This window comes from Opisthocomus hoazin, chromosome 11 (genome assembly GCF_030867145.1).
Source record: "Opisthocomus hoazin isolate bOpiHoa1 chromosome 11, bOpiHoa1.hap1, whole genome shotgun sequence".
In the NCBI taxonomy this organism is placed as follows: Eukaryota; Metazoa; Chordata; class Aves; order Opisthocomiformes; family Opisthocomidae; genus Opisthocomus; species Opisthocomus hoazin.
In genome coordinates, this window is record NC_134424.1 from 10,860,151 (window position 1) to 10,888,071 (window position 27,921).

General features: G+C 70.3%; 2 protein-coding genes across 3 annotated transcripts; both read right to left on the reverse strand.

Annotated features, from left to right (window-relative positions):
* Nucleotides 1-27: 27 nt before the first annotated feature.
* On the reverse strand, nucleotides 28-10,948 carry LAMB2 (laminin subunit beta 2). Its single transcript, XM_075432575.1, has 33 exons — nucleotides 10,774-10,948; nucleotides 10,472-10,635; nucleotides 10,261-10,396; nucleotides 10,005-10,078; nucleotides 9,683-9,871; nucleotides 9,543-9,606; nucleotides 7,906-8,108; nucleotides 7,698-7,818; nucleotides 7,121-7,309; nucleotides 6,869-7,048; nucleotides 6,680-6,792; nucleotides 6,465-6,544; nucleotides 6,252-6,387; nucleotides 5,941-6,096; nucleotides 5,702-5,829; nucleotides 5,504-5,621; nucleotides 5,221-5,413; nucleotides 5,001-5,144; nucleotides 4,642-4,873; nucleotides 4,404-4,567; nucleotides 4,093-4,317; nucleotides 3,288-3,502; nucleotides 3,099-3,195; nucleotides 2,658-3,030; nucleotides 2,402-2,586; nucleotides 2,084-2,325; nucleotides 1,813-2,016; nucleotides 1,578-1,722; nucleotides 1,068-1,275; nucleotides 844-985; nucleotides 560-736; nucleotides 329-488; nucleotides 28-247 (listed from the first exon to the last, which is right to left on the reverse strand). Exons 1-33 carry the CDS (start codon nucleotides 10,814-10,816, stop codon nucleotides 111-113), a joined length of 5,337 nt encoding a protein of 1,778 aa, XP_075288690.1. The 5' UTR covers nucleotides 10,817-10,948; the 3' UTR covers nucleotides 28-110.
* A 304-nt stretch (nucleotides 10,949-11,252) lies between these two features.
* Nucleotides 11,253-25,919, reverse strand: LOC142362766 (laminin subunit beta-2-like). 2 transcript variants are annotated; one of them, XM_075433271.1, is made up of 35 exons: nucleotides 25,731-25,919; nucleotides 24,916-24,965; nucleotides 24,226-24,401; nucleotides 23,997-24,120; nucleotides 23,808-23,881; nucleotides 23,518-23,706; nucleotides 23,377-23,440; nucleotides 23,091-23,296; nucleotides 22,897-23,017; nucleotides 22,290-22,478; nucleotides 22,014-22,193; nucleotides 21,332-21,444; nucleotides 21,125-21,204; nucleotides 20,706-20,862; nucleotides 20,404-20,556; nucleotides 20,135-20,293; nucleotides 19,937-20,058; nucleotides 19,416-19,536; nucleotides 18,670-18,862; nucleotides 18,236-18,379; nucleotides 17,554-17,785; nucleotides 16,827-16,990; nucleotides 16,513-16,737; nucleotides 15,900-16,114; nucleotides 15,693-15,789; nucleotides 14,863-15,241; nucleotides 14,592-14,776; nucleotides 14,289-14,518; nucleotides 13,963-14,166; nucleotides 13,345-13,489; nucleotides 13,053-13,260; nucleotides 12,821-12,962; nucleotides 11,901-12,077; nucleotides 11,661-11,817; nucleotides 11,253-11,493 (listed from the first exon to the last, which is right to left on the reverse strand). In XM_075433271.1, exons 1-35 carry the CDS (start codon nucleotides 25,745-25,747, stop codon nucleotides 11,360-11,362), a joined length of 5,526 nt encoding a protein of 1,841 aa, XP_075289386.1. In that variant the 5' UTR covers nucleotides 25,748-25,919; the 3' UTR covers nucleotides 11,253-11,359. The 2 variants fall into 2 exon arrangements, with proteins under 2 accessions (XP_075289386.1, XP_075289385.1); XM_075433270.1 differs by having other exon boundaries at nucleotides 11,901-12,131.
* Nucleotides 25,920-27,921: the final 2,002 nt, after the last annotated feature.

The window sequence follows — 27,921 nt, forward strand, 5'->3', positions numbered from 1 at the left end:
CCCGCGGCGCGGGGCAGAGGCGAGGCGGCCTTGCTCTGTAACTTTATTCAGGCGGGGGGGTGCCCAGCGGAGGCCAGGCGGGCGCGGGGGGCGCCGGGCCCCTCCGGGGGTCACTGGCAGGTGTTGTAGATCTGGACCTGCTGGTTGATGGTGGCCAGCACCTCCCGCATCCTGGCCTCCAGCCCGCCCAGCTGCGCGGCCTTGGCGTCCAGCACCCGCTCGTTCCGCTCATACGCCTCCTCCAGCGCTGCGGGGACCGGGAGGGGGGGGGACACGGGTCAGCCTGGCCCCCGCCGCCGCTCCCCCCGCCCCGCCGCCCCGGCCTCACCTCGCAGCCGCTGCAGCTTGCCCTGGGCATCCCGCAGCAGCCCGGCGGCCTCGTCCCGCAGCCGCTGGGCCCGGCTGCCCGCCTGCCGCGCGCCCTCAGCCCGGTGCTGCACCAGCTCCTGCGCCGTGCGGTACCGGTCCCGCAGCGGCCCCTCCAGCACCTGCGGGACGGCAGGGACGGTCAGCAGGACCCTCGCCGGCCCCCCGCACCCCCCCACGAAGGCTCACCCACCTGCTTGGCCTCGCTGGCTCGGTCCCGCGCGGCACCGGCCGCCTCCTGGGCACGCGTGGCTGCCAGGCTGTTGTTGGCGCGTTTCACCTTCAGGGCGTCCGTCTGTCCGTCCAGGAGCCCAATCCGCCCCATGGCGCCCGCCAGCTGCTGCTCAGCGCTCCCCGTCTGGGCCTGCATCTGGGGACGGGCGGCACGGCGGGTGGGCACAGCCAAAGGGCCCGCACGCTGGGGAAGGGGCCCTGCCCAGCCCCGTGGGGCTGAGGGCGTGGGGACGGGGTCCGTACCGTGCCGAGGGCTCTCTCGCTGTGCTGGATGTCACCGGCAGCACGCTGCAGCGCCTGCTCGGCCGTGCCCTGGGCTCGCTGCGCCTCCTCCAGCGCCTGCTGCACCGCCTCGGCCGTGCCCCGCACCCCCTCTGCCCGCGACCTGCGGCCGGGGCGGCACGGCCTCAGCGCCAGCCTGGGCTGAGGGTCCCCGGGGGGCTGCGTTCCCACGTCTCTGGGCTCACCTGGCTCGCTGGGCGTCCTGCAGCAGCTGCCCCGCCTGGCGCACGTCGCCGGCCGTCTGCTCCAGGATGGCGTCCACACTGGCCAGGCTACGGACCCGCGCCTTGATCTCCTCGGCCAGGCGGTGGATCTGGGCCGGCGCGGCGGGGAGCGACAGCTCCAGCACTCGGCTGGCCACCACCTCGATGCTCTCGGGGTCGGCCCCCTCCTCTGCAGGCGGGAGCTGTCAGCGTGTCCCCGGCGGCACCCCGGGACAGAGGGGACAAGCAGACCGAGGGGCGGTGTAGGGCAGGGGGGACCCACGGGGAGGGAGTGTGGGGCAGCACAGGGGGCAGGGGACGGTCGGGGCAGGGCAGGGACCGTGCAACGCAGCGTGGGGCAGGGGCTGCTCGATGCGGTGCCGGGGCGGTACAGCCCCCATGCAGTGCGGGGTGCAGGGTCGGCGCAGCGCGGTGCAGAGCCACGCAGCGCCGGGCAGGGGCGGCCAGCCCTCCCGGCACGCTGGCACTCACGGCTCAGGAAGGCCTTGACATGGCTGATGAGCTCCCGCAGCTCCTTGTTGGAGCTCTCCACGCGGGCCCTGGTCCGGTTCGCCTTGTCCAGGGCCGCCTGTGCCCGCAGCCGGGCTTCATCCGCCTTCCCCTTGGCCTCCGCCACCTGGGCAGGGGCAGAAACTCAGCGCCAGTCCCAAGGGCTGGGGGACATGGCTGTGCTGCCTGCTCCCACCAATGTCCATGTGCCACGCACCCTGTGGGAGAGCTGGGCCACGTCGCCGGCGGCCTGACGCAGCTCCTCCTGGGCATGGCGTGCCCGGTCCAGTGCGCTGTCGGCCGTGGACACCGCTCCACCGCAGCTCAGACCCCCGCAGCGCCGTGCCCCGTCCTCGTCCCGGCACCCAGCTCCCCCGCAGGGGCTCTCGGCACAGGGAACGTCGCCCGCCGCACCGCAGACCTGCAAGGCATCGTGGGCTCGGGGCGGCTCTGGGGGCCATCCCCCCGCTCCCCTCCCCGCGTCCCACCTTCTCGTTGAGCGGGTGCAGGCTCAGTGCCCGCGCCCGTGCCGCCAGGTCCATCAGCGCCCGCCGGCTGGCCGCATTTTGGCGATTGAAGTTGTCCCGCCGGCTGGCCAGGAGCTGCTCGGTGCGGTGCCGGGTGGCCGCCGAGGCGCTGGCGGGGCTGGGCACGGCGCGGGTGGAGGCGTCCGCCCGGCGCTCGGCCTCCCGTGACGCCCCGTGGGACTGGCGGATGCTGTCGTAGGCGCCTGGGAGTGGCGGGGGCACTGTCAGAGCCCCAGCTACGGCCCCGCCGCCCCGGCCCAGCTCGGCGGCATGGCTCACCGAGGAAATTGGAGGTCTTGAGGGCGTGCAGCCGCCGCTCCAGGTCCTGCAGGCTGTGGTTGAGGGCGCGGGCGCCCCGGTCCACCGCGCTCAGCACGTGGCTGGCGTTGAAGTTGGCGTCCTGGGCGGCCGTCAGCTCCCCCTCCAGCCGCGTCAGCCTCTCCGTCGCCTCCCCGATCTGCCGCCTGCAAGGGAAGGGGGTGACAACCTGCCGCCGAGGCCACCCTGGGAGCCATGCCCTGCGCCGGGTGCTCACCGCAGCCCCTCTGTGGCGTGTGTCAGGTGGGCGGCGGTGGCCGCGGTGGCATTGCGGGCAGCCACCACGTCACGCACGGCGGCCAGGCTCTCCTCCAGCCGCTGGAAGGTGCCCTCGAAGGCGCCGGCGGCCCCGGTGTGCTGCAGGAGGCTGGCCTGCTGTGCCAGCGCCCGGGTCCGGGTGGCTAGGTCCTGCACCACCCGGTCCCAGTCCCCGAAGCAGGGGTGGCAGGGCTGGCAGGTGGGGAAGGCGCCGGCGAAGCCCCGGGCGCACTGGTCGCAGCGGACTCCGGAGATGCCGGGCCGGCAGTCGCAGTGGCCGCTGCCGCGGTGGCACTGGGTGCTGGCGATGCCGCGGGGGTCACAGTCGCAGGCTGCGGGGAGAGCGGTGTCAGGGCACCGTGGGGCCTGCCGCGGACCCCCCGCCGGCACCGGCTCTCACCTCGGCACTGCTGCCGTGGGTCGCCCCAGTGGTACTCCTGGCAGTCGGTGCAGGTCCGGCCCCCGAAGCCCGGCCGGCAGGAGCACTGCCCCGTGAACTGAAAGACACGGTGCGGCCGAGGCTGGCACCGCCGCAGCGAGCACCCAGCCCCACCCCACTCCCCCGTCCCCTGTCCCTGCTGTGTCTCACCTGGTTGCAGGCGGGTGTCAGGGCGTGCTGGGGGTGGCAGGCGCAGGGCTGGCAGCCCTGCCCGCTGCCCAGGTTCCAGAAGTTGGGGCTGCAGCGGTCGCAGCTCTGGCCCTCCACGTGGGGCAGGCAGTGGCACTGCCCGCTGTGCCCGTCGCACTGGCACTGCTGGGGCCCACAGGTGCTGGCGTCGGTGCCCAGCGCATTGCAGGAGCAACCTGGAACCAGACAGGTGCTGAGTGGGGACAGGCATGGGGACAGGGATGAGGGGGTTGAGAGTCGGTGGGGACAGGATGAGGACAGGGACGGGATGGGGATGAGATTGGGATGGAGACAGGATGGGGGTGCAGATGGTATGGGGACATAGGCACGGGTGGGATGAGGATGGCGATGGGTGAGGATGGAGGCAGGATGGAGACAGATTGGGCAGGGATGGGGTGGGGACAGGATGGAGACGGAATGGGAACAGCGTGAGGACCACCGATGAGGATGGGATAGAGTTGGGACAGGGTCAGGACAGAGATGGGATAAGGATGGGGTGGGGACAGAGTCTGTGTGGCAGTGCGGATGGGATCGGAACAGGGACAGGAACGGGCATGAGATGGAATTTAGACGAGATGGAACAAGCTGGGGACAAGGATGGGGCTGCAGAGCTGGGACCGGGCAGAGGAGACAGTCCAGAGCAGGGCAGGGCTGCAGGGACCCAGCAGTGCTCTGCACGAGCAAGGGCAGGCATGGCGTGCGCGGTCCCCGGGGACGTGCTGGGCCCTGCAGACGAGCCTGTCTCGGTGCGGCCGCGGGTACTCACGCCTGCAGCTGTGCCGCGTGGCGTCCCCGTAGTAGCCGGGCTGGCACTGGGCGCAGTGGGGCCCCGCCGTGTTGTAGAGGCAGCGCAGGCAGCGCCCCGTGCGCCGGTCGCACGCCTCTGGGTCCGTCACGTCGATGTTGTCGTGGCACTGGCAGGGCAGGCAGCGCCCGCCGGGCTGCAGCGGGTCCCCGTAGTACCCAGGGGCACACTCGTCGCAGCGGGGACCTGCCGGCACAGAGCACCGGGCAGTGCCTGGGGACAGGGGGACCCCCTCCGGGGAGGGCACTGGCCGCGCTGCGGCGAGCACCCACCTGCGTACCCAGGGCTGCAGTGGCAGACGACCTGCCCGGAGCGGCTGTCCTGGTAGCAGGAGGTGGCGAAGTGGCGGGGGCTGCCGGGCCCCTCGGGGCAGGGGCACGGCCGGCAGCGCTGCCCGGAGCCCAGTGCCGGGTTCCCAAAGTGCCCGGCCGCGCACCTGTGGGCAGGGGGTCAGCAGGCGCAGGGGCTGCCCGCAGCACCCTGCCCGGGTCCGGGCACACCTCCACTCACCTCTGGCACCTCTCACCGGCAGTGTGGTCGCGGCAGCGCAGGCAGCTGCCCGTGCCGGGGTCGCAGTCCTCGGCGTGCCCGTTGCACTGGCAGGGCCGGCAGGCCGGGAAGCCCCAGTGCCCGGGCTGGCAGCGGTCGCAGCGCACGCCATAGGCGCCCTCGCGGCATGAGCACTGCCCCGTGGTGCTGTCGCAGACGGCGCTCACCGACCCCTCGCTGCTGCACTGGCACGCTGGAAGGCACGGCACCCACGCCGTCTGCCCTGGGGCTGCAGGCAGCATCCCCCCCCCCCGTGCCCCCAGCCCTGGGGCGCACGGGCTCCTCGGCGGGCTCAGTCGGCACAGCCCTGTGGCACTCACCTCGGCACCCGCCGGGCCCGAAGCCGAAGGTGCCCGGGGAGCAGCGGTGGCAGCGCCGTCCCATGACGTTGGGTTTGCAGTGGCACTGCCCGCCGTGGGGCCGGCACTCGGCGCTGAGCGAGCCCTGGGGGTCGCAGAGGCAGGCTGCGGGCAGAGAGCGGGGTGAGCGCCGGCCGCCCTGGGGCATGGGGCGCGGGATGGGGCGCGGGGCTGTACTCACGCAGCGCCCCGTCATGCAGGACAGCTGAGATGCTGTGCAGGAGGCTGGAGCAGGGCTCGGCCACGGCCTTCGGCCCCGCGGCGTGGAAGGGCTGGGCGCAGCGGTACCGCTCGAAGGTTTCCCGGCGCTCCATGGAGCCGGGGTCGCCCGCGATGAACATCTCCAGCGAGGAGTAACGGGGCAGGAGCACCAGCTGCGGGGCGGCAAGTCAGCGGGACGTCACGCCTGTCTCACCCCGTGTCCCCTACAGCTGCACCCTGCCCCCCACCCCGCCGTCCCTCACCGAGTCGATGAGCACGCTGGTGGTGGGATCCCGCCGAGCAGTGGCACAGCCCAGCTCCAGGCGCAGGGTGTAGGAGACGCCCCGCTCCAGGCAGACGGGCTGGGGCAGCACCACGTACCTGGGGGGGCAAAGCAGAGCGTGGGGAGCCGGGAGCCTCCTGCGAGTCCCGGCACAGCCCGGTCCCGGCGAGATGCTCACCTGGCACCGGAGGGGAGGCTGGTGGAGAGCTGGTCGTCGGCTGGGATGGTGTTTCCACAAGGGCTGCTGGCGGAGACGGCGCTGGGGCGCAGCACCCTCACCCTCACCTCCTGCCAGGGCTCCGGGTGCTACCAGCAGAGAAGGGCATGTGCCAAAAAGCCTCAGCAGCCAGCGCTCCCCACCATCACCTCCCAATCTGGCAATGCATCCCACCGCCAGCTTTGCTGGCCGGTGCTCACCTGGGGCTCGTAGCGGATGATCACGTCGTACTCGGTGGAGAAAGGCACGTTGCTCATGTGAAACTCTATCCAGCTGCCTTCCAGCACGCGGGCAAAGCCCGTCCCTGTCCACGAAGCCGGGTGGTCCGTGGGAGGCTCGCGCTCCACCACCGAACCCTGGTGTGAAGGGGCCTCATGAGATGGGACCCCAAAAATTGCCTTGGCTGGCAGGCACCCCTCTGCGGGGCAGAGGGGTGCCTGCCAGCATGGGGACCCTGCAAAGAGCTGCCCAGTACCCTGCTCTGCCCCCCAGGGACACCTCGGTCCCTTACCTGATGCAGCCGAGCATCCTCAGCCTCGTAGGTGTAATGGTCCAGGTCGACGCGGTAGAAGCCGGGCTCCACCTGGCCGCACTGTCGTCCCACCAGATGGCTGCGGCACTGGCACTGCCCCGTCTCCATGGCACACCTGGTACCCGGGCAGCACAGTCAGACCCAACGCCAGCAGGGATGCCCCTCACTCCCTGCGTCCCCGAGAAGACTCACAGGTTGTTGCGGGCACCTCCCACGTCGCAGTCGCACGGCCGGCAGCCCGGGAGGTCGTGGCTCAGCCCCCAGTGCTCGGGCTGGGGACGGCAAAGGTGTCAGAGAGTGCCTGGCCACAGTGCCATGGTCTGGAGCACTGTGCACAGCTCCCGAGCATCAAGCACCACGCGCAGCCCCTGAGCACCATGCATGGCTCCCAGTACATCCCCGCTCACCAGGCACTGGTCACAGCTGCGCCCAGTCACCAGCCGCTTGCAGAGGCACTCGCCGCTGAGGGGGTCACACTGGCTGCCGTCGGGCACCGTGCCGCGGGGGTCACACTGGCACCCTGCACACAGAGCCAGCAGTGTCCAGCGACACTGAGCCACACACCCGACCCCGGCGCGTGCCACCCCGGTACCTACGCCGGCAGCCCTGTGGGTTGGCAGCGCTGAGGCCGAAGAAGCCGGGTTTGCAGTGGTCACAGCGGGGGCCGGCCACGTGCTCCTTGCAGCGGCACTGCCCTGCGATCAGCCCCCGGGCCGGGTCATCAGCGCCGTCACACAGTCCCCCGTCCAGAGAGCCCTCGGGGTCACAGTTGCACGCTGCGGGCAGAGGCAGGGTCAGCACCCCCATCCCCAGCTCAGCCCCGCGCCGCGCAGCCCCCCAGCACCAACCTCGGCACACCGACGGGTCCCGTAGGTCCTTGCTGGGGTCCTTGTAGTAGAAGGGCTTGCAGAGGTGGCAGCGGCGGCCCATGGTGTTGTGCTGGCAGCCATCGCACACGGCCCCGCTGCTGTTCCCCGTGGCCAGGAAGACGGCCATGTCGAAGTGGCACTGCCGCGAGTGCTCGTTGCAGTCGCAGCCTGCGGGGACGGCACCGCGGCACAGCATGTGGCACCCCAACCCCCCGCCTGGCAGCACCCCCAGTGCCAAACCCCTGCGGCTCCTCAGTCCCAGCCCTCCAGCCCCAGCCTGCAGAATCCCCAGCCCCACATCCTGGCAGGATGCAACCCGACCCCCTCAAATCGCAGCCTGCAGCACCCCAGCCCCGCCAAACCCCAGCCCCGCGTGCAGCACCCGTGACCCCAAAGCACGGCACGCGGGACCCTCAACCCGCAGGCCCAAGCCACGGCCCCCGGCATGCTGAACCCCCCACACACAACATGTAGGACCCCCACTCCCCCAACCCGGACCGTGGGACCCCGAGCCCCCAGGCACAGCACGGTGCTGGTGCTGGCACAGGGCACCCACGGCGGCAGGCGTTGGTGCTGGAGCCCTCGGCCGGGCGCCAGGGCAGGTCGTGGTAGAAGTCCTCGCAGCGCTCGCAGTTCAGCCCCTGCGTGTGGTGCTTGCAGACGCAGCGCCCGTGCACCTGCCAGGACACCATGGTGAGGGGCCGTGGGACCGGGCGGCATGGCCACCTGGGTCCAGCCGGGCACATGGTGCCATCTCGCCTTACCATGCCGTTGGTGGTGGCGGGGACCCCGCTGAGCGGGGCGCACTCGGAGGCGTGCCCGTAGCAGAAGCAGTTCCCGCGCAGCACCAGCTCGTAGAGCGAGTAGTAGTACTTCTCCTGGATCTCCCGCCGCGTGTCCAGCAGGTTGTCCCCCAGCGTGTGCAGCTTGGTGAGGTTCACCCGCAGGTTGGTGACGCGCAGCAGGTCTGGGGCAGGGGAGAGACCCACGTCAGCACAGAATCACAGAATGGTCGGGGTTGGAAGGGACCTCTGTGGGTCATCTAGTCCAACCCCCCTGCCGAAGCAGGGTCACCTACAGCAGGCTGCACAGGACCTTGTCCAGGCAGGTCTTGAATGTCTCCAGAGAAGGAGATTCCACAACCTCCCTGGGCAGCCTGTGCCAGTGCTCCGTCACCCTCAGAGTGGAAGAAGTTCTTCCTCATGTTCAGACGGAACTTCCTGTGCTTCAGTTTGTGCCCGTTGCCCCTTGTCCTGTCGTTGGGCACCACTGAAAAGAGTCTGGCCCCATCCTCCTGACACCCACCCTGCAGATATTTATAAGCATTTATAAGGTCCCCTCGCAGCCTTCTCTTCTTCAGGCTGAACAAGCCCAGTTCCCTCAGCCTCTCCTCATAGGAGAGATGCTCCAGTCCCCTCATCCTCGTAGTCCTCCGCTGGACACTCTCCAGTAGCTCCTCATCTTTCTTGAACTGAGGAGCCCAGAACTCGACACAGTACTGCAGATGGGGCCTCACCAGGGCAGTGCAGAGGGGAAGGAGAACCTCCCTCGACCTGCTGGCCACACTCCTCCTAATGCATCCCAGGATCCCATTAGCATTCTTGGCAGCCAGGGCACACTGCACAGGGTGGTCGGGCTTGCCCATCCACAGCTCGGCTCTGCCGCGCATGGCTGGGGTGGGCTGTGCGGGGTTGCAGGTGGCTCAGTGGGGCTGGGCACGGCTCGGCTCGCCCATGCACCATCAGGCTGTGCGTGGTTTGGCTCACACGCACGTGGCCAGGCTGGGCTGTTCGTCACCACTGTGGTTCGGCTCCCGGGAACGTGGTTGTGCACAGGCCGGGGGTTTGCAGGCCCCCCCAGTAGATGCGTGCCAGGACCCCACGGGTGCGCAACAAGCACCCCGGGCTTAAGGCACCTTTCCGGGGGTCGGGGCACCCACCGCCGCGGGCTGTGCCCGGAGGATGGCTGTGCCGGCTGGGCGCAGCCTGGGGACCCCAGCAGCACAGGATGGCTCCCCCGGGACCGCAGCTTCCCAGCAGCCCTGCCCTGCAGATTCCTCCCCTCCTGCTCCCAGCCTAAATTTAGCCCTAGCGATTAACCCGCTGCATCCCGCGCTCGGCCCCACTCCTCTGCCCGTCACCGACACCATCCCACGCTGCAGCCGCTGCTCTGCGCTGGGCTCGGCTCCGGCATGGCTCTGGCACAGCCGTCCCCCTCCACTCGCCCTGATGCAGCCCGACCTTTAGCTGCTCCCATGGGGAGGGGTGCAGGGGAGGCCAGAGTCTCTGCGGGCTGGATCCGGCCCCGACCCCGCCACGGGGCTCAGAGCAGGGCGAGGGCAGCCAAAATAGCTGCGCCCAAAATAGAGCAGCCAGGCAGGAGCCCGGGGCGGGCGACTCACTCTGGATGGCGGGGCTGTAGGGGTCCCGGATGGGGATGGCAGGGTCCAGCACCCGGTAGATCACCTGGGGGGAGGCAGCAGGGCAGTGAGGGGAGAGCAGGGGGTCCCGCGACCCTCCCACAGCACTGCCAGGCCCTCACCTCCCCCTCGGTGGAGGGCTCGATGTCAGAGTAGCGTGACTCGCAGACGACGTCGTCGACGCGGCGCGGGGGCCCGCGGGGGACGTGGGGGAAGGCAGCGGCGCAGTCGTAGGCGAAGTAGCGGTACACCTTCCAGCTGCGCCCGTAGTCAGCCGAGCGCTCCACCAGCATGGCCGCAGGGCGGAAGGTCTGCGGGACACCCAGCTGGGACAGGGGCCGGCCCCGCAGCCCCCATCCCGTCCCATCCCATCCCATCCCATCCCATCCCATCCCATCCCATCCCATCCCATCCTGTCCCAGCCACCCGTGTGCTGGGACCCACCTTGAAGGTCATGATGAGGTGGGTGAAGTGGAACTCGGCCTCAAGGTCCAGCTGGATGCTGACATGCTCCACCCCTGGGGACGGGACGCGTGACTGCGGGCAGCACCCACCCGCGGGTCCCTGGGGCTCGTCCCCCCCCGACCCGGCCGCGGTCCAGGGGCGCGGCTGCGGCCGCCGGCTGAGTCACACTTCCTTGGCGTGGGAGGACGGGAAGGAGAGCCCCCCGGGACGCCCCGCCACCCCGCCCGCCGCTCACCGTTCTCCGACTGCCACCAGGCTTTCTTGGGGCGGGGGGCGAAGGTGGTGACCACGTTCTCGATGCGGTGGCTGTCGGCGTTGGCGCGGGCGTCGTAGGGCCGCCGCGAGTCGCAGGTGAAGCACTTCTTCTCCTCCTGCGAGCGGGGGGCTGGGCGGTGTGTGACCCCGTCCCCGCGCCCCCCGCCACCCCCCGCTCCCCGAGCGCTCACCTGGAGGTGGCTGACGATGCAGTAGGGCTGGGGCCCGTCCAGCCCGCAGGTGGAGGTGGCACTCAGGCGGGGGGCTCGCCCCACCAGCAGGTCCCCGGTGGCCGGGTAGCAGCTGCCGCGGGCGCAGCCGTGGGGGGGGTCGGGGGCCGGGGACCCCCCCAGCCCTGCGGGGCACCGGGCGGCTGAGGGCGCTGGCGGGGGCCGGGGGGGTCCGGAAAGAGGGCGGCGGGGCCGGGCCGGACCCCGACCCGCGGCGGGCCCCGCTGGGGGAGGGGGGGCGAAGGGGGGGGGCGCGGACTCACCGGCCAGCAGCGGCAGCAGCAGGAGGGCGCCGGGGGTCCGCATCGCGGGGGCGCGGGGGGGGCGCGAGGGGGGTGCGGGGGGGGGGTCGGGGGTGTCGCTCGGGGGGCACAGAGGGGGCTCTCGGCAGGTGCCCGCCTGTCCCGTCTCGTCCCGTCCCGTTCCCGTCCCGCCCCGCCGGTTTCCGTTCCCGTCCCTGTCCCGGTCCCTCCCGCCCCCCTACACCCCCCCCCCCCCCCCCCCCCCACCCGAGCTGGGCGGCGGGCGCAGCGCTCGGGGCTGCGCGGAAAGCGCGGGGCGGATCCCGGCCGGAGCGGGGAGCGCGGGCGCTCGGCCGGAGAGGAGCCCCGGGCACCGGCGGCACTGGGCACCGGCAGCACGGGACACCCGCAGCACCGGCAGCACCGGGCACCCGCAGCACCGGAGACCAGCAGCACCGGGCACCGGCAGCACCGGGCACCGGCAGCACGGGACACCGGCAGCCGCTCTTCAGAGCTTTATTTGCAGCCGCGCTACAGGTGCCCGTGGAGGGGCCGGGAGCGGGGCGGGGGGCAAGGCGGGAGCGGACCCCAGCCCCGCCACCGGTCCCTAGCAGGTGGCGTAAGCGTTGGCCCTCTCCCGGATCTCCTCCAGCAGCCCCCAGACCCGCTTCTCCAGCGCCTGAAGTCGCGTCGCCTTGGCCGCCATCGCCCGCTCGTTGGCCCCAAAGTGCTGCTCCAGCTCTGCGGGAGGGGGGGGACGGTCAGGGTGCAGCCCCTCGCCATGTCCCCAGCCTGCGTCACCCTTGGGATGCCAGGCAGGGACGTGCCCAGGAGGGTGAAGGCAGAGGTGGGCGCCAAGCGGGGTTGGGGTGGCAGGGAATGCCCCCCACCACTGGCTCCCCCCTCACCTTCCAGCTTCCTCTTGCTGCTGCTGGCCTTGTCCAGGAGGTCCCGGGCCTCCGCCGTCAGCTGCGTCACACGCCGCAGGGCCCCGCCGGACACCCCGGCCAGCCCGCTGACCCGGCCCCTCAGCACCGCGTAGCGCTGCGTCACCTGCGCCAGGTCCTGGCGGCACACGGGCATGGCGAGGCTGAGCTCCCCCCAGCACCCCGTGCCCCCCTTGGTGCCGTGCTGTGGCCGGGGCTCACCTGGCTGAGCGTCCCCGAGGCGGTGGTGGCACGCTCTGCCCCGTCCTTGGCTTGCTGGGCCACACGGCGGGTGTCCCGGTCCCGCTCCCGCAGGGCGGTGACGCGCTGCGCCAGCTCCCGCAGCCGCCGCTGTGCTCGAGACTCCTTCCCCTCCAGCGCCTGCAGCCTGCGCTCCGCCTGGGCAGGCACTGGCACCCGCTGCCAGCAGGCACGGCCACCGCCGCGCCCACGCTGCCAGCCCCACCACCTCGCCAAACCCATGGCACCCACCCCACGCCGCCCGCGTCGCCCTGGCACCAGCCCCGCTACGCTTGGTGTGCCCGCGGCATCAGCCTTGTTCTCCACGGCACCCACCCCATTTCTCCCAGTGCCCCCACACAGCACTGACCCCATTGCTCCCAGCATCCCCATGGCACCAAACCCTAGTGTTCCCAGTGCGCCCACAGCACTGACCCTGTTACTCCCAGTGCACCCACAGCACTGACCCCATTGCTCCCAGTGCCCCTACACAGCACTGACCCCATTCCTCCCAGCATCCCCATGGCACTGACCCTGTTGCTCCCAGTGCCCCCACACAGCACTGACCCCGTTGCTCCCAGTGTCCCCACGGCACTGACCCCGTTGCTCCCAGTGCCCCCACACAGCACCGACCCCGTTGCTCCCAGCATCTCCACAGTACTGACCCCGTTGCTCCCAGTGCCCCCACAAAGCACTGACCCCGTTGCTCCCAGCGTCTCCACAGCACTGACCCCATTGCTCCCAATGTCCCTATGGCACCGACCCCGTTACTCCCAGTGCCCCACAGCACCAGCCCTGTTGCCCCCAGCATGCCCCAAGCACCGTCCCTGCTCCCCGGCTGTGCCGGTGGCACTGGCCCTGCTCCGCAGCCCCGGCGTGCCTGCAGCCCTGGTGCCCCTCACCTCCTTGGCTCTGCTTTCGGCCGCCCGGATGGCGTCCCTGGCGCTCTGCAGGGTGCTCCCTGCCGCCGTTGCCTGCACCCGCGCCGCCTCCAGCTCCCGCTGCGTCCCCGCCAGCTCGTCCCGCACACCCTCTGCTCGCGCCCTGCGGCGGCACGGGCAACTCCAGACCCTGCCAGCACTGCGGGATAGACCCCCACGCCCTGCCCACCCCGGCACGTCCCCCGCCACTCGCCTGGCGTCCCGTCCTTGCTCCAGCAGCCCCCGTGCCGCGGCCAGCCCCTGCGCCGTGCTGCTCAGCACCGCGTCCACACCCTCCAGCTGGCCGATGCTCTCCTGCATCTCCCGCAGCAGCTCCTGGATCCGGCCGGGGCTGCTGGGCAGGGAGATGTTCAGCACCTGATGGGCCACCAGCTCGATGCTGCCCGGGTCGGCTCCCTCCTCTGCAGGGACACAGGAGCGGGGTGGGCTCGGGGTGGGCGCGCTGACCCCCGTCATGCCCAGTGCCCACCCCGTGCCGGCGCTACCTGCCAGGAAGGCCTTGATGCGGCGGATGAAGTCCCGCAGCTGGGCCGTCGCCTTCTCCGCGCGGCTGCGGGCGGCCTGCGACCGCCCCAACGCCTCCTCCGCCCGGCTCCGTGCCCCCCGCGCCAGCTCCTGCACCTCCTGCGTCTGGGGGCACGCGGCTGAGCGGGGGCACGGGGCAGCCCCGGGGAGGGGGTGCGCAGGGTGGCATGAGGGGACGTGCACGGGGACAAGGTGGGGGCATGTGAGGGGGTGTAGGGGGCATGCGAAGGGGCACGGGGGGCATGCTAGGGGACACGAGGGGGTGTGCAACAGGGTGCGAGGGGGCACAGCGGGGTGTGCAAGGGGACATAAAGGGGGTGTAGCAGTGGCCCAGGGGGGCACACGAGTGGCATAAGGGGCATCTGCAAAGGGGCATAAGAGGGACATATGGGTGGGGACATGCTCAGGGGCATGGAAAAGGCATAAGTGGGACATGGAAGGGGACATCAAAGTGGCATGGAAGGGGCACAAGTGGAATGCACAAGGGGACAGCGAAGTGACACAGAAAGGGCACAAGGAGGCCACGCAACGGGGACGCAAGGGGACACCAAAAAGTGCCACTGAGCCACCACCCCTACCTTCTGCGCCACAACGCCCAGCTGCCCCAACGCCACATCCAGCTGCTGCGAGGCGTTACGGGCGCTGCTCAAGGCCCGAGCTGAGACAGGCAGTGCCCCTGCACATCCTGCGCCACCACAACGCCGTGTCCCCGCGCCGTCCCGGCACAAGGCTCCTCCGCAAGGCGCTTGATCGCAGCTCCGGTCCCCAGGCACCCCACAAATCTGCGGTGATGCCAACAGTGGAGATAGCAGCTCAACGCTGCATGGGGGGTGCCCGCGTGCCGCCCCGGCGCGGGGGTCTCCCCCCCATGCATCTATTTGCCCGCTGCCGGTCCTACTCTCACCTTCTCATTGATCCTGGCGATGCTGAGCCCCATCACCCGTTTCTGCGCCTCCCGCAAGGATTTCCGTGCCGCAGCCGTGCCGCGGCGGAAAGCATCGCCCTGCTGCTGCAGCACCCGCTCAGCCGCCCGCCGCGTCGCCTGCGCCTCGTTCACCTGGCTGGCTGTGCCGTTGGCCACCGCCTCCGCCTGCCGCGAGTCCTCCGCCGACGCCAGGATGCTGCGGTAAGACTCTGCAGGTGCCGGCATCAGGGTTCAGCCAGGCTGGTCGCCATTGAAACCCAAATCCTTGCCAGATGCTCTTACCACCAAATCCGGCCGCTGCCACGGTGCCGAGGAGGATTTGGAGGTGGGAGGCGGTTCGGTTGAGACCCCCGAGCTCACGGCTCAGCCTGGCTAGCCGGTCACAGTGCTGCACATCTGTTTGCGCCACCTGATCCAGATGTTGCTCCAGCTCTTGGAGCTGCTTCCAGAAGTCATCCAGCTCCATTCTTTGATGGGGGGGTAGAAGGGTCTCAGTCCTTTTTGGGTGACAAAAGGGGGGTGCCCCCCAGCCCAGCCCACCGCCCAAACTTGCCTGGTGCCATCCAGCCACCCGGGCAGACCATCGAGGAGGGGACCACCAGGGTTGACCCCCTCCCCCAGCAGCCGCTCCACGCGCCCCAGGGCCTCCTCCAGCACCCGCAGCCGGCGGGCGCTGAGCGGGGGCATGGACCCCCCCTCCCGCAGCGCCCGCGCCTGTGCCCCCAAGCGCCGCAGCCCCTCGCGCAGGCTGCCCAGGGCCGGGTCCCAGCGCCCGAAGCAGGGGTGGCAGGGCGAGCAGCGCGGGAAGGCCTCCTGGTAGCCCCGCTGGCAATGGTTGCAGCGCAGCCCCCCGAAGCCCGGACGGCACCGGCACTGCCCGCTGGACTGCTCGCACTGCAGGCTCTCGGCGCCCAGCGGTTCGCACTCGCAGGCTGCAGAGACAGGTGGCAGCGTGTCCTGGCCTCCCCAGGGACCCCCATGTCCCCAGAGTGCCATCACGTCCCCAGCGTCCCACTGTGTACCCCTGCACCTCCAGGGTCCCACCATGTACCCAAGGTCTCCTGTATCTCCACAATCCCACTACGTACTCGGCCTCCCCCAGGTCCCCTGTGTCCCCAGAGACCCACCATGCCCCAGCATCCCACTATGACTCCAGGGTCACCCGTGTCTGAAGGGTCCCATCACGTCCCCATAATCTCACCAGGTCCCCAGGACCTCCTGAATCCCCGGTGTCCCACTGTCTCCCCAGTGGCCCCATGTTGAAAGACACACCATATCTCCAGGGTCCCTTATGTCCCCAGGGTCCCACCATGCACCCAGGCCCCCATGTCCCTGGACACTCCTTGTCCCCAGAGCCCCTATGCCCCTGGGACGTGCCCCCACCTCTGCACTCCCTCTCGGGGTCTCCCCAGTGATGCTCCTGGCACTGGGAGCAGACACGGCCCCCGAAGCCGGGCTGGCACTGGCACTGCCCTGTCACCTGCAGCGAGAGTGGCATGCTCAGCCGGGTGGCTTGCCCGGTGCCAGGAGGGCAGCAGAGCCGTGCCGGGGTGCCGGGGTGCCGGGGTGCCGGGGTGCCGGGGGTCTCACCACATCGCAGGCAGGGTGCAGGGCGTGCATGGGGTGGCAGCCGCAGGGCTCGCAGCCCCCTGACCCCCCCAGGCTCCAGAAATGGGGTGCGCAGCGGTCGCAGCTCTTGCCCACCACGTTGGGCCGGCAGGCGCAGGCACCGGTGCCGTGGTCGCAGGCGCAGGTGCCAGCGGTGCAGTGGGAGACCAGGGTTCCCCGGGGGTCGCAGCTGCAGCCTGCGGGCGGGCGGGTGATGGCGTGGGGCTCAGCCTGTACCCCCTGCCCAGGCGAATCTCTCCCAGCACCTGGTCCCAGCACCCCTGCCTGGCCCTGAACCCATGCACAGCCCCAGCCCCCTGAACTCAGCCCCCCTGACCCCAATCCCCGTCCTCTGCCCAGCCCCGACCCCGGGCACAGCCCCAACGCCCCCCGATTGCCCCAAACCCCACCTAGCCCCAACCCCACTCAGCCCCAAACCCACAAATACCTCCAAAACCTGCCCTCCCCCCCAATCCCTCCACACCCCAACGCAGCCCCAACCCTCACCCCCACCCCAACCCCCTGCATCGCCCCAAAACTCCCTGCACATCCCTCACACGGCCCCAGCCCCAACGCAGCCCCCCGCCCCACTCACGCCGGCAGCTGCGCTGGAGGGCATTGCCGTGGTAGCCGGGCTGGCAGCGGGCGCAGCGGGGCCCCGCGGTGTGGTACAGGCAGCGCAGGCAGTGCCCCGTGCGAGGGTCGCAGGCCCCCAGGTCGCTGGCGTCGATGTTGTTGTTGCACTGGCAGGGCCTGCACACCCCCCCCTCCATCTCCGGTGCCCCGAAGTAGCCGGGGGAGCAGCGGTCACAGCGGGGCCCTGTGGGGATGGGGGGCTGTGGGTGTCGGGGGTCCTACAGTCACGGTGCCGGGGGGTCCCCGCTGCACGGCGCCCGCCCTGCTCCTCACCAGTGTACCCGGGCGCGCAGAGGCAGACGATGTGGTGAGTCTCCTCGTCGGCGTGGCAGGCGCTCCCATGGTAGTGCCGTGTGCCAGGGTAGCCAGGGCAGGGGCAGGGCCGGCACTGCTGCCCCGAGCCCAGCACCGGGTCCCCGTAGTAACCATCCTGGCACCTGCGAGGGGGAGAGGCAAGTGCCCCGGGGGTCCATCCCTTCCCATCCCGTCCCATCCCATCCCATCCCATCCCATCCCATCCCATCCCATCCCATCCCATCCCATCCCATCCCATCCCATCCATCCCGTCCCATCCCGTCCCATCGAATCCATACTGTCCCACCCCACCCCATCCCATCTAATCCATCCCATCTCATCCCTTCCCATCCCGTCCCATCCCATCCCGTCCCATCCCATCCCATCCCATCCCATCCCATCTAATCCATCCCGTCCCACCCCACCCCATCCCATCTAACCCATCCCTTCCCTTCCCTTCCCTCCCATCTAATCCATCCCGTCCCGTCCCATCCCATCCTGTCCCATCCCATCCCGTCCCATCTAATCCATCCCATCTCATCCATCCCATCTCATCCACGCCTTGCCATACTATCATATCCCACCTCATCCGTTCCATCATACCCCATCCCACCCTACCCCATCCCATCCCATTGTATCCTTCCCATCATATCCCATGCCATGCCATGCCATGCTGTCCCCTCCCCTCCCCTCCAACCAGGCTCACCGCTCACAGTGCCGGCCGGCGGTGTGGTCGCGGCAGCGCAGGCAGCTGCCGGTGCGGGGGTCGCAGTCCTCGGCGTGCCCGTTGCACTGGCAGGGCCGGCAGGCCGGGAAGCCCCAGTGGCCAGGCTGGCACTGGTCACACTGCCGGCCCACGGTGCCGGGCTGGCACTGGCACTGCCCACTCACCACATCGCACAGCTGTGACACCGAGCCCTCCGGGAAGCAGGCACAGGCTGCGGGACAGCACGGCTTGGGTCAGGGACGAGGGTGTGGGGACACATGGACGAACTGACAGACAGACAGACAGGTGGCCAGCACCCAGGGCACGCCCAACTCACAGGCTAGGGCACAGGAGGGCTGATGAGGATGCACGGGTGGGCAGACGGACGTGCAGACAGACAGAGGAGTGAGTGCAAGGCAGGACAGCGCCCACCCCAGGTAGATGCGAGGGGGTCGGATGGATGGATGGATGGATGGACAGGAAGACAGCTGGACAGCAGGTGAATGGGGGGGGACCAACCCATGGGCTGCAGGGCAGCAGGGCCGAGATGGATGCATGCATGGACAGACGGATGGATAAACAAGTGAACAGGCAGACAGACGGCGAACAGGGTTCTGACAGCTGGGTGGACAGACAGACAGGGGGACAGGGCTGCCCGGCAGGCGCCCATCCTGCTACTCACGGCTGCAGCCCAGGGGCCCGAAGCCGTAGCTGCCCGGGGCGCAGCGGTTGCAGCGCCGGCCGCGGACGTGGGGCTTGCACTCGCACTGCCCTCCCTGCGCCTGGCACTCGCTGCTGCGGGAGCCCTGCGGGTCGCACTGGCAGGCTGTGGGTGGCAGGGCCAGCGTGGGGCCGGGGCTGCCCTGCCCGCATCCTGCCCACACCCTGCCTGACCTGCCGCATCCCGTACCCCATCCATCCCTGCGATGAGCACGGCCCCATCCCAACGCACTGCGCTGGGTGCCTCTCCCCACCCTGCCACGGGCTCAGCCCCGTCCTGACCCACTGGTATGGGTGCCCCTGCCCACCCCACCGTGGGCACGGTCCCATCCTGACCCACGCTGCAGCCTCGCCCGCTGCCCCGGCACGTCCCGCAGCCCCGGCAGCCCCACTCACGCAGTGCCCCGTTGTGCAGCAGCGCCGAGACGCTGCAGACCAGGCGGGCGCAGGCCTGGGCCAGGGGGGACGGGGGGGCCATGCGAAACGCCTCCAGGCACCGGTACCGCTCCAGTTCCTCCCGGCGCGCCGCCGCTGCCGCCTCCATCCCATGGAAGCCAGGCAGCTCCAACACCCGCGGCAGCAGCACCAGCTGTGCCGGGCAGCAGGAGGGGGAGAGGAGATGGGGCTGGGGGGGCACAGCCACCCCCCGCCGTGGGACCTGGCCCCTGCTCCTGGGCTGGATCCATCTGCCCCGGGGCAGCCCCAGCCCTGCCGGGGGCTTGACTGCCCCGGCCCCAGTAAGAGCCCCAGCAACATCCCCAGCCCCGCTGATCCTCCCATCCAAATTGCCATCCCCACAGGCATCCTTACCCCCAGCCCTGCTGACATCCCAACTCCAACTCCATAAATGTCCTCAGCCCCATTGATATCTCCATCCTCATCCATGTCCCCATCTTCATCCCCATTCTCTATTCCCATCTCGTCCCCATCCCTTTCCCATTTCTATCTCCATCCCCATCCCCATCCTCATCCCATCCCATCCCATCCTATCCCATCCCATCTCCACTCCCATCCCCATCCCCACCTCACGTGCAGCTCCAGGTGCATGTCACTGCCCACCCCAGCCCGTGGTGGTCCCCTGTACCACCCAGCACCCCGCCCTGCCGAGGCCCAGGCACAGGGTGCAGCAGACCCCCCCTCACCGAGTCGATGAGGATGAAGGCGCCGGGGTGGCGCTGGGTGACGCCAGCCCGCTGCAGCCGCATGGTCACCTCGTAGGGGGTGCTGGGCTCGAAGCAGAACGGCCGGGACAGCAGCACGTACCTGTGCAGGGACAGGCATGTGGACGGCCAGGGGACAGCAGCAGCACCCAGCCACCTTCCTTGTCCCTGCCCCATCCCCATACCTCACCTGTAGGTAGGACTGTCCCTGTTTCCATCCCATCCCTGTCCCTCAGTTTTGGGAGTGTGGCAGGGCTGTCCTTGTCCCTGTCCTGTCCTGATCCCTACCCTGATCCCCAGCCCACTCCCACACTCACCCAATCCCCATCCCAGCCTCTTTCCATCCCCATTCCATCCCCATCCCATCCCCATCCTCATCTCATCGCCATCCTCATCTCATCCCCATCCCATCCCGTCCCATCCCATCCCGTCCCATCCCATCCCATCCCATCCCATCCCATCCCATCCCATCCCATCCCATCCCCGTTCCCATCCCACCCCACCTCTGGCTGTGGGGCAGGCTCTCGCGGTACATCTGTTCGGAGGGCAGCAGGTTCCCGCAGCGAGGGCTGGTGGGCAGCACCCGGGAGCTGACGCTGACCACGACCTCCCAGTCCTCGGCCGACTGCGGCGACAGGTGCGGCGGCGTCAGGGCCGCGCTGTGCCATACATGCCGTGGCCGTGGCCGTGGCCATGCTCACCTCGGGCTCGTAGCGCAGCAGCAGCTCGTAGTCCATGGGGTAGGGCACGTCATCCACGCGGAAGGTCAGGCCAGCCCCGTCCCGCACCCGGGCGAACCCTGAGCCCGTCCATGTCACCATGCGCCCGGTGCCGTCCCGCACCACCTCCTCCACGTCCGGCTGGGCAGGACAACGGCACAGCTTGGCCCCAGCTCCCCCGGCTCTGCCCGCCAGGCCCCACATCCCGCAGCACCCTGCCGTGCCCCCTCTGTCCCACCCCCCGGGCTCACCTTGGGGGGCTGCTGGCGGCTGCGGCGCGAGGGGCCGTGGGGCTGGGGGGCGCGGGGGGGGCTGCGCTGGTGCCGCGGGTGTCCCTTCCGCCCCCCTGGCTCCCCGGTGTTGTGCTCCAGGCAGTCCTGGGGCACCTCTGCCCGGACGGCACCCTGCGGGGACGCGGTCAGGGGACAAGTGGCCATGCAGGGGACAGCCACGCTTGGGGCATGGGGACAGCCACATGCATGGAGCACAGCACACGGTGACAGCCACGCACAAGCCCGGGCTGGGGGCACAGGGACCCCCCCAGGAGACTCACCGGGAGCTGGGGGTGGTCATGGCCATGGCCAGTGGCCTGCTCGGCCTCATAGGTGTAGTGATCGAGGGGAGCACAGAAGAAGCCAGGCTGTACCTGGTCACACTGCCGCCCCATGAGGTGGGAACGGCAGGGACAAGCCCCGTCCTCCATGGAGCACCTGGGAGTGACCATCTTGTCCCTTTGCCTGCTCTTCTGCCTGGCTCTGTCCTCACCCACCCCTCCCTCCATCCCTGTCCCCATCCCTCCATCCCAGGGGATGGAGATCCCCACCTCCATCCCTCCCTCCCTCCATCCCAGCACCCTCCATCTCCCCAGCCCTGTCCTCATCCCCCCCTTCCCCCACCACGCTCGCCCCCCAGCCCTGTCCCCACTCCCGCCCCCCGTCCCCGTGCCCCGCTGGGCGCTGTGCTGGGCCCCACCGGTTGCTGTAGGCTCCCCCGAAGTCGCAGGCGCAGGGCCGGCAGCCCCCCACGTCGTAGCTCAGGCCCCAGAACTCGGGCTGCAGTGACAGGGGGGGGCAGGGGGCAAGTGTGGGGCCAGCCCAGCCCTGGTTTGCCATAGGGCTGGGGAAGTCAGGACACGGGGCATGGTGTGGGGCAGGCTGTGGGGCAGGCTGGGGCACTCACCACGCACTGACTGCAGGAGCGCCCGGCCACGAAGCGTTTGCAGTAGCAGTCCCCGCTGATGGGGTCACAGGGGGAGCTGCCCGCCACTGTGCCCCGCGGGTCACACCTGCACGCTGACCCCCACACGTGTGCAAACCCCACACGTGAGGGGCTGCCACTCGGCACCACAGCCCATGGGCTTCATGGCCCTCCCTCCCCATCCCGTGTCCTTCCATCCCTCACCCCTCCATCTCCATCCCTCCATCTCCATCCCTCCATCTCCCCATCCCTCCATCCCACATCTCTCCATCCTCATTCCTCCACCCCCATCCCTATCTCTCCATCCCCATCCCTCCATCCCTCGCCCCTCCATCTCCATCCCTCCATCACCATCCCTCCATCCCCATTCCTCCATCCCCATCCCAAATCCCTCCATCCCACATCCCTCTATCCCCATTCCTCCATCCCCATCCCTATCCCGCCATCCCAAATCCCTCCATCCCACATCTCTCTATATCATAGAATCATAGAATAATTATGATTGGAAAAGACCTCTAAGATCATCAAGTCCAACCATCAACTCATCACCACCATCTCCATCTCCATCTCCATTTCCATCTCCCTCTCCATCTCCGTCTCCATCCCTCCACCCCCATTCCTCCACCCCACACCCTCCCGTGCCCATCCCTGGGTCCCAGCTCACGCTGGCAGCCATGTGGGTCGCCATGGCTGAGGCCGTAGGCACCGTGCCGACAGCGGTCACAGCGGGGACCGGCCACGTTCTCCTTGCAGCGGCACTGCCCTGCGATCATGCCCAGTGCCACGTCCGTGTGCCCATCGCAGGCGCCTCCGTCCAGCGAGCCTGCCGGGTCACAGTCACACGCTGCCAAGAGAGAGACACGGCGGGGAGCTGTGGCTACCAGCACCGGGAGCCACGGGGCCAGGGCAAACCGTGGGTCTGGGGTCCCGCGGTACTCACGGGCGCAGGCGGTGGGGGCGCGGATGTCGGAGCGGGGGTGCCGGTAGTAGAAGGGCTTGCAGAGGTGGCAGCGGCGGCCCATGGTGTTGTGCTGGCAGCCGTCGCACACGGCCCCGCTGCTGTTCCCCGTGGCCAGGAAGACGGCCATGTCGAAGTGGCACCGCCGCGAGTGCTCGTTGCAGTCGCAGCCTGTGGGGACGGCACCGCGGCACGGCATGCGGCACCCCAACCCCCCGCCTGGCAGCACCCCCAGTGCCAAACCCCTGCGGCTCCTCAGTCCCAGCCCTCCAGCCCCAGCCTGCAGAATCCCCAGCCCCACATCCTGGCAGGATGCACCCCGACCCCCTCAAATCGCAGCCTGCAGCACCCCAGCCCCCCCAAACCCCAGCCCCGCGTGCAGCACCCGTGACCCCAAAGCACGGCACGCGGGACCCTCAACCCCCAGGCCCAAGCCACGGCCCCCGGCATGCTGAACCCCCCACACACAACGTGCAGGACCCCAAAATCCCCACACACAACATGCAGGACCCCCACTCCCCCAACCCGGACCGCGGGACCCCGAGCCCCCAGGCACAGCACGGTGCCGGTGCCGGCGCAGGGCACCCACGGCGGCAGGCGTTGGTGCTGGAGCCCTCGGCCGGACGCCAGGGCAGGTCGTGGTAGAAGTCCTCGCAGCGCTCACAGTTCAGCCCCTGCGTGTGGTGCTTGCAGACGCAGCGCCCGTGGATCTGCGGCGGGGAGAACCCAGCTCGGCACGGCCCACGGGGCACCGTGCCATGCCGGCGGCTGTGTGTGCCTCACCATGCCGGGGACGGAGGACGTTGGGGCACCGGGTGCCGGGGCGCAGTGGGCGGCATGGCCGTGGCAGAAGCAGCTCCCACGCAGCACCAGCTCGTCCACGGCGTAGTAGTACTTGTGTAGCACCTCCCGCCGCGTGTCCAGGAGGTTGTCCCCCAGTGTGTGCAGCTTGGTGAGGTTCACCCGCAGGTTGGTGACGCGCAGCAGGTCTGGGGGGGGGGGGGGGGGGGGTGGCACCATCAGCACCCGCCCCATCGGCCCTGTGGCCCCGGCAACCCCAGGCACGCACCCTGGATGTCCGGGCTGTAGGGATCTGCCACGGGGATGGAGGGGTCCAGAACCTTGAAGATGACCTGGGGGGAGGAAGGGGTGGGTGATCGAGACCCTTCAGACCCTCAGCCCTGCTCCGCGCCACCGTGGCCCCACGCACCTCCCCGTGGCTGGAGGGCTCGATCTCGGAGTAGCGCTGGTCACACAGCACCTCGTCCACCAGCCCCGAGGGCTGGCTGGGGATCCCGGGGAAGAGCTTGGAGCAGTTGTAGGCGAAGTAGCGGTAGACCTTCCAGCTGCGCCCAAAGTCTGCTGAGCGCTCCACCAGCATGGCCGCAGGACGGAAGGTCTGCAGGACACCAAGCTGGGATGGGGGCCGGCCCCGCAGACCCCATGGGTCCGTCCTGTCCCATCCCACCCCATCCCAAGCACCCATGTGCCAGGACACACCTTAAACTTCATGATGAGGTGGGTGAAGTGGAACTCGCCCTCCAGATCCAGGCGGATGCTGACATGCTCCACGCCTGGTGGGACAGAGAGGTGACGGCTGAGGCTGGAGAAGACCCCCCTGGGCCCCATGGCCACGCAGCCCCGAAGCACACGCACATGGGAGCTAGCCCAGTGCCACCCTGGCCTCACCATTTTCCGACTGCCACCAGGTCCGCTGGCCATGGGGGCCACTCAGGTAGATGACGTTCTCGATGCGATGGCTCTCAGGCAGGGACGGGTCCCGCGAGTCGCAGGTGAAGCATTTCTCCGAGTCCTGTGCCGGGGAGCGGCACCATCAGGGATGGGCAGCTGGGGACTGCACTGGTGCCCGGCCGTGCTGGGGCCATGCCAGGGCTGTGCCAGGAGCAGGTGGGCTCACCTGGAGGTGGCTGACGATGCAGTACTCCTGGGGCCCATCCAGCCCGCAGGTGGAGGTGGCACTCAGGCGGGGGGCTCGCCCCACCAGCAGGTTCCCGGTGGCCGGGTAGCAGCTGCCGCGGGCGCAGCCGTGGCTCGGGTCAGGCTCCTGCCAGCCGCTGGCTGCCGGCACCCCCACTGCAGAGAGCACGAGGGCGCGGGCTGGGGGCTGCACCAGGGCCCCCGGATGCCTGCCCAGCACCCTCCCCGCCCCCAGCCATCTCGTCCCATCCCATCCCCGCGTCCCAACCCACTGATGCAGCACGAAGCTCTGTGACCCGGAAAGGCACTGGCAGCAGCGCCAGGGCCTCGTGACCGGGGGGCAGGGAGAGGGGCCGGGCGGGCAGCGGGGGCAAGCAGGGGGCTGTCAGCTGCGGGGCCGGGCAGGGGGGCTGGGCAGCCCCAGGGCGCTGAGCGGAGCCGGGGGAGCCAGGAGCCGGGTCAGGCGCTTGCTAATCCCACCGGGGCTCAGCACAGCCTGGATTCCCCACTGGGATCTGCAGCGGTCAGGCCCTGGCTGCTGCCGGCCAGGGAGCATCGCCATCACCCCCGCCTCCACCACCCAGCACCCCCTGCCCAGGATGGGATCCCAGGACCACCGCAGCCCCGGCACTGCGGGTGCGCAGGCTGCCCCACCAAGGCCAGCACTTACCCAGGAGGAGAGTGAGTGCCAGGAGGTCCATGGGCAGCCGCAGGCTCTGCCTGGGGAGACACAGAGGTGACGCTGCAGCAGGGCACAGGGTACGGCGCAAGGCACAGGGCATTCGGGGTCTGGCCTCTGGCGGCTCCGGCACGGCCACGCACCCTGGGGTGCAGCCACCCAGCTCCAGCGCGGCAGTGCGCCCAGGGAACAGCATTGGGAAGCAGGATCAGGTGGGGCAGTTGGGTCCCAAAGCTCCCGGGGGTGACACCCAGCGCCCAAACCCACGGCGGTGTCCCAGCCCCGTGTGTCCCCGGGGGGCTGTGGTGCACAGACCTGGCGCACGGCCGTGCTCTGTGCCCCCAGACCCCATGCAGGCTGTGCCGTGCCCCGTCCTGCCCCGCTCAGAGCGGACCCACCCCTGTGGGTGTCACCGGTGTCCCTGGGGGTCCCAGCACCGGGCCACGGCCACCCAGGGAGGGGAGCCAGGAGCTGCGGAGCCAGCTGGGCAAGGTCGTCCCTGCCACTGGCTGGGGTCCCACTGTTAAATTTAGGCTGGAGCTGCCTTTTGTGCTTCCCTCTCGCCCGGTACCGCCCGCTCCCAGCCTCGCCGGCGCTGGATCAGAGCCCAGCCCCGGCGCTGCCCAAACACATCTCTCCCGTCCCCGCACAGGAGCCAGCCGGGGCAGGGGGGCTCGAGGCGGCGGGGGCAGACGCGGCTCTGCCCCGCCACCGGCCCCGCTCCAAGCCACGCCAAGGCGGCGGGCGAGGCGGTGTGGGGCCGCGTGCCGGCGAGGGGGTCCCCGAGCCCCGCGAGCCCCCGGTACCTCGCGTCCTGCGGCATCCGGCGCGGCTGAGGCCGGAGGCGAGGGCACTGCGGGACCCGCTGCGCCCCGGGCCGGTGGGCAGCAATGAGCCGGGGCGAGGGTGGCGATGGGATGGCGGCGGCGGCCCCCCTTCCCCGCGCACGATTCTTATTCAAATGGGCTGCCCGCTGAAAGGGACGGCGGTCTCCAGGCTACGGGAATGTCACTGCCGATTCCTTCTGCCTGGAGGCCCCTGCCGCCCGCCCGCGGAGCCCCGGCCGGCCAGGCGTCGGCAGCCCGGGCACGCCCCGACCCCGGCCGGCATGGCGGGCCCCGCCAGCGAACAAAAGGGCGCCTCGTGGGGCCGTGAGCCCGCGGCGCCGCGTTCCCCGGGCTCCCGGCACGGCGCAGCAGGAACGCGCCCGACACCGCCTGCGGCGACAGACAGCCGATGGTGGCACGGCGGCGCGGGGGGCCATGGCACGGCTTTTTGCCCCAGTGGGGGATGCCCTGTGGCGGAGGCACCGGCACGGCTCAGCTACAGAGCGGAGCTGCGCTGGTGTTTGCCCCACCAGGAGCTCGCCTGGGCCCAGCCACGGTGCTGCAGCCGGGCACGTCCCTCCCTGTGGACCCGTCCCTCCCTGTGGACCCGTCCCTCCCCACCACCACGGCTGCCCGGGCAAAGTCCGGCAGCGTCAGCCTGGGAAGCACCCTGCGGGTGGGGGGACGCAGCCCGCCCCTCCCCAGGGACCTCGCAGCCCCCTCCCGGTGTGCCGCCTCCAGCCGGCTGCTGGCATGCGGCCGTGCCCCGGGGCTGCGCTGGGTGCCAAGCACTGTGCCACGCCCGGGGCTGCTCCGTGCCCGGGGCTCCCCGCCACCATGTGTGCCGCCAGCCTACCTGCACCCGCGGGGCCTGGCGTGCCGGGCGGGCGGTGGTGGCCCGGTGAGCTGTGGTGTTGGCCAGCTGGGCCCCGCTGGGCTTGGGCTCGGGCTGGGCTCCGCTGCTGTTCCTGGAGGAGGGCGGCCGGGCCCGTCTCCTCCTCCGGCAGCCGTGCCAGCGAGGGGAGGGACCTGCCCGCTCCCAGCCTCAGCCAAGGTGAGGTAGAGGCCAGGTACCAGCCGGCGGTGGCCCACACGCAGCACAGCGGTGCCCGGGCTGGTGGGGAGCTGGCACACGGCATCCCCGCAGGGCTGCCGTGCCCGGTCGCACGGCCGCTGAGAGAGGCAGCCCGGCCGGGCCTCGCCCTGCACCGCACAAGCTCATCCGTGCCTACTCAGGGCACGTCCGCAGCCGCGGTTCCAGGAGCCCTGGGGTGGCACGGCAGCCAGCCGCACTCTGCTGGCGCCCGTGCCAGGTGGGTCCCACTCCCCTCCCGCGCCAGCACTGTGGGCACCGCCATGCCCCGCGCCAGTTGCTCCACTCACCCCGCGCCAGGAGCTGCCTGGGATCCTTTGGACCGGCCGGACCACATGCTGAGCCGGCAGCCCCTGCGGCGAACACGGTCACGCGTCAGGGCTGGGCTCGACAGAGACCTCGCTGTCACGCAGGGATGGTGCCTTTTGCTAGCCGAGGCCGAAGGAAGGAAGAGGAGCCGTGTGCTCTCCACGCCACGGCTGCGCTCCAGCCGCCCACCAGCGAGCAAGGTCACGGGCAGACAGAGCAGCAGCTCCCGGGGCTGCTGGCCGTGGGGGTGCCAAGATCCGTGCCCCCAGGGCTGGTCCCACGCGTCTCGATGGGGTGAGGGATGTGTGGGGCACAGCCATGCTCTCAGCGGGCACTGGGAAAGCGGGAGAAAGGGCAGGGCTGTGCTCGGTGGGGCTCCGGCAGCGCAGGGGGATGGACAGGCACCACCACCTCCTTGGCTAGGAGAGCTGGCAGGAGATGAGCTGATAAAGAGCCATTAGCACTGGCCAGCGTGTCTGTGTCGCAGGGATCTGGCCAAGCAGACCTCATCCGCTCCGAGGAGATCCAGCGTGACTTGATAAAGGTGACTGTAACAGGATCTCTGGCCTTGAAAAGTGAGGTAAAAGCGGGAGGGAGGGCTCCTCAGCAAGATCCGAGGGACAAGCGAGGTGTCCCAGACCACGTCCAGGCACCTCCTGGCTCCCTGAAGGATGCTGTGACCTCCCACCCAAGCTGCAGTCCCCACAGCCACCGCACAGCCGAACACGTGGGGCTGGCCCGTGTCCTCCACGGTGGGGGGCAGCTGCG

Bases quoted from the DNA above. Each gene is read 5' to 3' on its own strand.
- LOC142362766 (XM_075433270.1), bottom strand. The intron at 23,707-23,807 runs GTGTGTCCTGGC...GGTGTCCTGCAG, and splicing joins ACCTCATCATGAAGTTTAAG to ACCTTCCGTCCTGCGGCCAT. The intron at 12,132-12,820 runs GTGAGGGGCACC...TGGGGCTGGCAG, and splicing joins CCGAAAGCAGAGCCAAGGAG to CGTGGGCGCGGCGGTGGCCG.
- LAMB2 (XM_075432575.1), bottom strand. From the start codon at position 10,816: ATGCGGACCCCCGGCGCCCTCCTGCTGCTGCCGCTGCTGGCCG. The intron at 7,049-7,120 runs GTTGGTGCTGGG...CTCTGCCCGCAG, and splicing joins GGACCCGTCGGTGTGCCGAG to CGTGCAACTGTGACCCCGAG. The intron at 5,414-5,503 runs GTGAGGGACGGC...GCCGCCCCGCAG, and splicing joins CCAGCGTGCTCATCGACTCG to CTGGTGCTCCTGCCCCGTTA.